Raw genomic sequence first — 9,588 nt, 5'->3', positions numbered from 1 at the left:
ATAAAATGTCACTTCAAAATAGATGGGAACCAAATAAAAAACTTCAACCAAACGCCCCTTTAATTATTTACTAGGCCAAACTTGTCATATATACTAGGTCGTTGACCTGATATTTACTACGCCGGAGCTCTGTTATTTACAACCCTAGTTATAATAATCACTGAAATATTTTACATTCAGTTTTGAAGGGTTTAGGGTTTTAAAGAAACAAATTCCCTTTTGTTTGTTTGACAGTTATCACTTACCTCCTCTTGTCTTTGCTTATTCTTCTTCTTTGAATTTCTGTCCGTGGGTGTCGTTGAATTCAGAGAGAGATTTTCCATTGAATCTCTATTTCTGCCTTCAATTGCTTTAACAAGAATGGAAATAAATTTGGGAAAACTCGCATTTGACATTGATTTTCATCCATCAGACAATCTTGTCGCTGCAGGACTCATTACCGGTGACCTTCACCTGTAAGTTCTTTTTTTTTTTTTTAAGGAAAAAAATTCATTTTGTTACTATTTTGTATGCATGGTAATAATGATTATATTGAATTATATGTACCACAGATACCGTTATAGCTCTGATGGCGTCCCGGTGAGGTATAAATTCTGAACCTTTTGTTTTTGCAATTTTTTTTTTTTGTTTCATCACTAATTGCAGCTATACATTTACATTGCAATTGTTTTTTTTTTTTTCAGGCTGTTGGAAGTTCATGCTCACACTGAGTCTTGCAGGGCTGCTAGATTCATCAACGGTGGACGAGGTAATGCACTATATAGTTGTTCATCTTCTTTACCTTTTTTTTTTTTTTTGGTTATTGTATTGTTGGTTTCATGTGGATGACTTTGATTTTGAAATGCTTATTATTATGTTTTGTGTTTTAGCACTTTTGACAGGTTCTCCGGATTGCTCGATTCTGGCTACGGATGTGGAAACTGGATCTACCATTGCTCGTCTTGATAATGCCCATGAGTGAGTTGATTTGTTGCAATTGCATGTTTATCTTAATTTGGCTTATAGAAACACATGTATGCTAATTGCTTCAGTATTTGTATGCGGTTTTTTTGTTGTGCTGCAGGGCTGCGGTCAATAGATTGGTAAACTTGACCGAGTCAACCATTGCCTCCGGGGATGATGAAGGTTGTATTAAGGTAACTCGTTACTTCCATTTTGCATTCTTAGCAGTTGTATTTGCTCTGGAGTCTGGATTCCAGATTATGTTGTGGAGTGCATTAATAGTATTTGACACAGATATTCATTCATTTTTATGATAGTGGTAAACAATAAACTACTCTCTAATTTTCAACTATTGCAGCTTTTGCCCAGTTTATAAATCAGTGTCTAACCATCACTTCCTCATTGTCATTCAAATATCTGGACCACAATGCTCCCAATAGCCTAATAATTATTGCAATCCGCTCATCTATAATCCCTTGATTTCTTACATTTTCCCCTGTTCCGTTTTTATCGCAACAAATATATAGTAAGAGTGTAATTGTAAGGTGGTCTAACATACAATTACTTATGTTTTCAACACTTAGTGGTAAGGTGCAAATAATAGCCTTTCCTCTGGGCATTCCTTATTCTAATACTGTGTCATTTTTCCTTCTTTTTTTTGTTACTAATTCTTTTATACTTTTAGTGTTTGTCATTTTTTAGTAACTGTTCCTTCTAGTTAAAGCATCCATTACTGTTCTGAAGACGGTTGCAATATTGATGTTGTGGAGTTATGGATAGGATCAGACAATTAGTGTTTCGTTAGTGCTTTTCATTTAGCTCTTCCATCTTGTAGGTATGGGATACCAGAGAACGCACTTGTTGCAATTCATTTGATGTCCATGAAGATTACATTTCAGACATGACTTTTGTATCTGATGCAATGAAACTGTTGGCAACAAGGTATGAAATTCAGTAATATTCTTCACATGCCCCCAAATATCAATGGATAGAAAAAAAATTACACCCTAGTTACTGATTGTAAAAATCTATTCTACGCTTTCTCGTTGAGAGGGATATCAAATTGAGTTATGATTATAAAATCTTGATGTTGAAAGAAACAGTAAGTGCAAGATAATTCTATATTTTAGGTTTGAAATTCTTATGTCAAGGTATTCCCCCTCTCAAGTTATTTCCTTATTGATTTATCGAAATAGAAAAAAAACAAAAAAACTTTTGGTAGATAGTAATAACTAATTGCTTTAGAAATAATATTATGTTTTCTAACTATGGTGGTTTCGTATTGACTAGCTGGTCTAGTCCAAATTTTAATAGCAAAGCTTGGTCAATCCCTTAGCTTACGTGGTAGGGTTTTAACTTTGAGAATAAATTCTTTTTCCCATTTGAACAATGAGGAATGTTATATTTACTACAATTTTAGGCTTACTACTCTTACTACCTGATTGATTACTGTTTGATCAATTTGAAATCAACGATTAAAAAATGGGAAAAATTAATTGTTGTTAATTTCAAATTGATCCAACAGTAACCAATCAGGTAGTAAGACTAGTAAGCCTAAAATTGTAGTAAGTATAACCGCCCCCTTGAACAATATAGTCATAAGTGTTAGCATCTACAAAGGGTAGGGTGCAAGCATTTTGCTCTTAGTACTTATTGAACTAAAGCATGACCTAGCTATGCTTTAATTTTTTACTTTCTTTCACCTTATACCCACAATAATCACCTTGGTGCTGACAATTACTTAAATCATTTTCACATTTTTAACAAGGGTGTTTTTCCTTGTTTATAGAAAATATATTTACTAGAGAGAAAAGAGGGGACACTTTATTTAGATTATTAAGCTGGTTTGCAAATTTGGTGAGACTTTTGGGGAATATCCAATTTGCAATGATGTTATCCGGTGGTTTATTTTTTAATTTTTTTTGTTTTAAATTTCCTGTGTTGTGTATGCCCCGTCAACAGATAAATTCCCTTGCAATATGCTTCATGAATAACATTTTGTTTCTCAAATTCTACTTTCTTTGACTTATCAATGTAGTCTAAATTCTTTTCTTTCTTTTCTTTTTTTAAATTTCCTTTTGTTGTTTAGTGGAGATGGGACTCTGTCTGTTTGCAATCTTCGAAGAAATAAAGTAAGTTGTATATCAGTGTTGCATAAACTCTCCGATGGGACTCTGTCTGGTTCCTTTTGAAGCATAAACTCTTTTTATTTGTTGCATTGGAATTTTAACCTATCTTTTCCTGATTTATTGACAGGTCCAAGCTCAATCTGAATTTTCTGAAGATGAACTATTGTCTGTTGTTTTAATGAAGGTATCATAGTCATAGTAGTAACCATGACTTTGCTGTGACCTTTTATGCTTTTGTAGGATTTTTTTCTTAAAATGTTTCTATGAAAAATAGCTATTAAAGGGGAAATTTAATTAAAAAAGTTTTTTCTGTTTTTGTTCTTGTTAGAAATATAACTTCAAAATATAAAACAATTCACCTGTCTTCACTCTTCACCTAACTAACAACTTAAGTGTTTAGGAGAGTTGGGCTTTATATTTTGTGGTAACCTTCAGGGCCAAGGCCCAAAACAAGATAACCTACAAAGAAGATTTTTGGGAGTAACAGCTCCCAGCACATCAGCCATGAACTCTCCCATTACTGTGTCGGGGGGTTCTCAAACACTTTCATCCCTAGATCCTGTCTGACTCATGTTGGCCAGCCCTTCCATACACTTGTTTCCTTCCCTAACTGTGTGAGTTACTCGATGCCACCTTCCTTCCTTCAGGAAGCTCCATTTTCCTCTGTGTATTTGTCTTCCTGCCAGACTGCCCACACTTCTTTCCTTCAATAATTGAACCACTGCTTGGCTATCAAGCTCCATCTATATCCTTTGGTATCCCAATTCCTTGGCTAATTTCAGGCCCTCCCATGCTCCCCATAGTTCTGCAACATAGGCATTGTTCGTCTCAAGTCCCAGGCAAAACCACTAATCCACTGCCCCCCTGTTGTCTCTAGTTAATTCTCCGCACCCTGCATTGCCTTCTTGTCCTTTGCATACCCCATATGTGGTTGTAAAGAACCAATTCAACCCAAAAGCTTAAGCTGTTGGGTGAAGGTCTTTTTAATAGTTTATATTATTCTCTAATACACTCCCTCAAGCAAGAGCCCTTTGGACTTGAAGCGTGGACATTTCATAGGCCCAATTTTGGTTTACCTTGTGCTTATTTAATTCTACTAGAAAGTAGGGGGCGGTGAAGATTGAACTCGTGGCCTCGTGGTCACTAAAGTTCTGATACCATGTAAAGAATCAATTCAACCCAAAAACTTAAGCTGTTGGGTGAAGACTTTTTTAATGGTTTATATTATTCTCTAGCAGTGTTTACGTTGTCCCAGCCTTCCTCAAGGGTCATCCACTTGAGAGTTATGTTCTCCTTATTATTCCTGACAGGGAAGTCCTTAATCTTTGATCCCTATTGACAATTTTGATTCTCCATTTCCCTATTGCTTGTATTGGGTTCAGAGGCCTGCTAAATTCATCATCAAATGTTGTCCTATTCCTCCATTTCCACAGCAATCAGCACATGACAGCCTATATCTTCTGCTAAGCTTCAGTACTTACCTTACCCATCCTATTTGCCAAATTATATTTGACCCACTCCTGAATCTCTCTCATGTAAAATTTGGCTCTGCAATGTGGAGGGATCAGCTGGCTCCAAGTCACCAGTGCCACAGGACAATCTCTTTGGAACATGGATAACTGTTTATTCCACATTTCTGCAATACTCACAATTCAGACTCATTCTAGACCACTTGCTAATTCTGGCTTTGGTGTTTAACATCCCATGCGCAACCAACCAAATAAAGTATCTTACCCTTTCTGGTCCCCTTATGCCTCAGATCTTTTCCAGCAAAAGTTACTCTCATATCTTCCTCCTTTCACAAGTATGTATGCACTCTTTATCCTAGACCACTTGCTAATTCTGGCTTTGGTGTTTAACATCCCATGCGCAACCAACCAAATAAAGTATCTTACCCTTTCTGGTCCCCTTATGCCCCAGATCTTTTCCAGCAAAAGTTACTCTCATATCTTCCTCCTTTCACAAGTATATATGCACTCTTTATCCCATCCTCCTCTGCATCCCTACTCATTGGAACTATCGGGTGGATTTTAGCTTCAATTCCCTTGTCACCACTTCATTTAGCAGTCTCCAGTTCCACTCTCCTTCCCTTTGCTACTCCATCACCAACTTTATAGCTTAGCCTATGATCCTGTAGCTCCCTCACATGCTCCCTCAGAACTACCCGATCTTTAATCCTTTTGTCATTTCAAAAGGATATTTGCTTTCCTTTCCCCACATTCCATTAGGTGTTCCTTTACATTAAAACCAGGTTCTAGTAATTCCCTTCCAAACCCTTGAGTCCCCCTTTCTGGCCTTAGGTGAATCGACCAGCTCCCCTCCCCTACTATATTTACCTTTAAGAACCTCAACATTACCTCTCCTCCGCTGGGGGATTGTTTTCGTGTGGTAATACCCAAGTGTTCCTATCCTCATCTCTTATCCATTGGGTTCTGGCTTTTTGATGCTATAGTAACTCCTCTTGATTCAAAATTCCCTGCAGCTCCTCTTTCTGTTTTTCTAGGAACATGTTCCTTCTGTTTAGGTTAGTCTATTTCCTCAGAATCCCCCCTGACCTCGCAAGTACATTGTTCTTCCTTCTTCTTATATTACCAAATGCAGCCTTATTTCCATTCCCTCAAAATCTCTGCTGTGTTCCTCTGTTTCTCTGTTTCTCATTGATATGCCCATTCACTCCCTAAGCCTTCTCAACCGTCTATTTATACATCTCTTGTACTATTGAAGCCCTCTCAAATCTGAAAGGGTTTACATTCACTGGTCTTCTATACTCATCTCGTTGTAAAATGAGGATAAGGTGGTGACCTGAGAACATCACCCTGGGAAGAACCTCAACAACAGCTTCTTCAAAGGATAACCTTCACTCTACATTCGCCAGTACTTCGTCTAGTCTTTTGTAGACTCTGTCCAACTATTGAGTCTTTTAATTTCTTGCTTTTTATTAACAATATATGTTTTATTTCTACTGTCACTTAAAATACTTTATACTTTGGCCCAAAAAATTTAAAGTGGTTTTTAACTAAAAAGCTAATATTAAGATTTTACAGCATGGCGCAACAGGCTATTAGTCAATGTGTTTCTTTGTTACCTTTGTACTGAAAGATATACTGTGTTTGACACACGAATCATCTTCTAAAATAATCACATGGCTGATGTTTACATTTTTTGGCCGAGTGATCAGAATGGTAGGAAAGTTGTATGCGGATCACAAACTGGAATCCTTCTATTGTATTCATGGGGATGCTTCAAGGATTGCAGGTACATGATGTGGAATATGTCACGATTACATGATGGAAATGATTCTGTTTATGGAGGAGATACATTAATTGGATATTCTCTTTCTCTTGGATTTCTAATTCTACCTTTTATATTGATGTTCTTGCTAATGGCTTCAATTCCAGCGATCGATTTATTGATCTCTCTCCAAACTCTATTGATGCTATGTTGAAGGTGAGTTGATAACATAAAATGATTATTTCAGTATCAGCAGGCTTAACCATTCTTAGGTCTTGCACTAATTTTTTTATGTTTTATATATATTCTTTTTATCTTAGCTTGATGAAGATAGGATTATTACTGGATCAGAGAATGGGATTATCAAGTGAGTATTTTGCAGTTTGAGAGCATTGTACCTCTTTGTTTGGATCATATTTCAATCTTTTATTTCTGTTGTTCACCGTTTCATTTATATGTTCTTTTTCATATTCAGCTTGGTTGGGATATTACCAAACAGAGTCATCCAGCCAATTGCAGAGCATTCAGAATATCCTGTTGAGCGACTTGGTAACATATAGTCTCTTCCTCTTCTCTCAGCATTAAATGTGGCTGTTTTGGAATCTATTGTTTTAAGCCTCAGTTTCTTCACAATTAGTTCTATAGTTTTCATGTCCCAATTCATTTGCTGTGCTGAGGTGATTTTGAGCATTCATCTATGATTTGTACTGTTTTTCTCATTATAGTGTGCTCAGGCACTAACATGCATTTTTATATGTTTTCTTGTTTTTTCTTTTTCCTTGCTTCAAGTAAGTTTAACTTACATTTTTCTTTGGTCTGGTAGCGTTCTCTCATGATAGGAAGCTCCTTGGCAGTATTGCACATGATCAAATGTTGAAGGTACTTCTCTTATTTCTCCAAGAATTAATAGAAATTGTTTCCCTGGCTGTATTAATTTTTGTCAATTGGCACGCATATACTAGGCATTCCTTATCATGATTATAACTTTAAAACCCTATCTCGTCATTTTATTGGGGCTTCTCAACTTTTCTCAATAACAATTGCCTTAAATATAAAGGTGACTCAAAATAGTTAGGATTTTGAGTAGAATTAAATGATTTCCACCAAAGTGCTGATATTGTAAGGTAAGATTTAGCAATATTAATTGATGTGTCTTGCAGTGGTGTTGTTGAATTAGGATGAGCATTTGCGAATAAAAAGAGGACAAATGATGGCATGCAATAAAGTACATATGCAATAAAGTACATAAGTCTGCTTAGGTATAAGACACGGAATTTTGTGCTTATAAATTTATAATGATGGTTATTTACGATAAGTTAATTATTTGGATGGGGTGCTGTAATAAGTTATAATTTGCTGCTTACAAATGCTGGACAAAACACACAGCAAGTTGGGCATGTAAACGTGGAGAAGTTAAATCAGTCAAATTCATCAGATGGTCCATGGATCTTTAAAAAAATAAAATAAAGAACATATATTTTAACATACTAGTTGGATGAAATTGCAACAGTTTGGCTTAAAATGTTGCCTGTCAATCCGTTAAGGTGTCCTAACATTGCAATAATGGAGGGTGGATCACTTTTAAAAATGTGAAAACCATTGGTTGCATGTAGTCTGTATATGTATGTATTTTCACTATTTTGTACAGATTACATTAATAAATAAGTTGTCTGAACATCCAACAACATTTTTCTTTTTGTGCAGCTATGGGACTTGGATAATATACTACAAGGTTCAAGAAGCACACAAAGAAATGAAGCTGGAGTGGTTGACAGTGACAGTGATGAGATGGATCTAGATGATGATCCTTCTAAGTTTGGTAAAGGTATAATTTGATTTCTATAAATGTAAATGTTATTGATTGGCCATCGCTAAGCATATGGTATGGTTATTGGAAGGCTTATGTATATCTTGTACTTCATTGATTATACCTTTGCAGGGAACAAGACAAAGAGTGCAAGTAATGGGCATGTCCTAGGTGATTCAAACAACTTCTTTGCAGATTTATAGGAGATTGTGGATGCAACTTTGTTCAAGTGTGATAACCCAATTAGAAACACTTGCAAGTGGGATTTCCTGATCAATATCTTCAAGTTCAAGGCGCCCTCTCCAAAAATGTATACTTAATTAAAGGCCTTGTCCCGTGGATAGCTTTTCGGTGTGTTATGTCATTTTTTTTTCCTCCACCAATATATGAAAGTAATTGTTAAGACTTTTGGACACTCTTGAAATAAACTATGGTGATAATTACATTTATGTTAAGTTATGAAATATAATAATCATTTTGTTGTCATTTTGATGCCGAAAACGCATAGAAAAGTGGCTAGACAGAAAGTTGAGATTTTTTCAAAAGAGTAACCCTCCGATTCTCAATTTCTATTAACAAAATATCAAAATTCGACTCTTAGAATAAGGGTCATAAACACCCTTTTATAGACTAATTACAAATTGATTCAAAATTCAAAAATCTAAAATTCTAAAAATAATAAAACTTCCTAAAATAAATAAAAATAATTAACATCTAAAAAATAAATAAAAAATTACAAATAAATAATTCAAAATATATTCCAAATCTTTAATCTCAAATCATTCCAAATATGTTGTTTTCCTTTTCTTCCCAAACAAATTACAATCACATTTGCTGCTTTATTGGGACTTGGATTCGATTGTAATTTGTTGTATTTCAAATCATTGCCTCTTTCAACAACTGAACCATATTTATTAGGCCACAACTTTAGTTGACTACGAGCTTCTTCAATCAATGGTTGAGCCATGTACAATGAGCCAACTGTGAGTGCATCATTCTCCTTTGCTCGTTCCTGAATCTTGTTTATCTCTACTAATATCAATTTCTTTGGACAAAAACTCATGATAAATCCTCTTCTTTTAAATCTCCATAATTTGATTCTCCATCAGATTTATCATAGACTAGCTTATCATCATAAACTGAATTTTCATCATAAGATGGATAATCATAATAAATGGGATAATTATCAACAATCGGATAATCATCATAAATTGGATTATCATCATAGATCGGAATGCTGATTTGCATCTCGATATCTTGAAAAGTGGACTGATTTCCAGGTCGTACTTCCCAATTCTGTCCTTGGTTTAGAATCCCCAAGGGATTGACGTCCTCTTCTTCGTCATCAGATGCGTCATCTAATTCCATTCCTTCTTCGGATTGAATGGCCAACTTTGTCCACGCAAGTCGTCGCTCCAAATATTGACTTTCCATGCTCTGCACCTCCATAAGAGTTTGCTTCAAAATTTGAATTTTCAT

At 35.4% G+C, this 9,588-nt stretch overlaps 1 protein-coding gene across 1 annotated transcript; it reads left to right on the top strand.

The window, feature by feature from the left end:
• Nucleotides 1-202: 202 nt before the first annotated feature.
• LOC133296056 (WD repeat-containing protein 55) lies at nucleotides 203-8,584 on the top strand. The gene is made up of 15 exons (XM_061495010.1): nucleotides 203-455; nucleotides 552-584; nucleotides 684-748; nucleotides 870-957; nucleotides 1,064-1,136; nucleotides 1,778-1,884; nucleotides 3,032-3,074; nucleotides 3,199-3,255; nucleotides 6,250-6,326; nucleotides 6,470-6,518; nucleotides 6,623-6,669; nucleotides 6,778-6,851; nucleotides 7,126-7,181; nucleotides 8,007-8,127; nucleotides 8,242-8,584. The coding sequence occupies exons 1-15, from the start codon at nucleotides 361-363 to the stop codon at nucleotides 8,310-8,312; spliced, it is 1,056 nt and encodes a 351-aa protein (XP_061350994.1). The 5' UTR covers nucleotides 203-360; the 3' UTR covers nucleotides 8,313-8,584.
• Nucleotides 8,585-9,588: the final 1,004 nt, after the last annotated feature.

Source organism: Gastrolobium bilobum, unplaced genomic scaffold (assembly GCF_033153095.1).
Source record: "Gastrolobium bilobum isolate Gb01-03AN ecotype WA unplaced genomic scaffold, APGP_CSIRO_Gbil_v1 utg33257, whole genome shotgun sequence".
In the NCBI taxonomy this organism is placed as follows: Eukaryota; Viridiplantae; Streptophyta; class Magnoliopsida; order Fabales; family Fabaceae; genus Gastrolobium; species Gastrolobium bilobum.
This window is presented reverse-complemented; position numbering and strand designations above follow the sequence as displayed.

Coding starts and splice junctions, on each gene's coding strand:
- LOC133296056 (XM_061495010.1), top strand. CDS start 361: ATGGAAATAAATTTGGGAAAACTCGCATTTGACATTGATTTTCATCCA. Junction 456..551: donor ATTACCGGTGACCTTCACCT/GTAAGTTCTTTT, acceptor TATGTACCACAG/ATACCGTTATAGCTCTGATG. Junction 6,852..7,125: donor ATATCCTGTTGAGCGACTTG/GTAACATATAGT, acceptor TTGGTCTGGTAG/CGTTCTCTCATGATAGGAAG.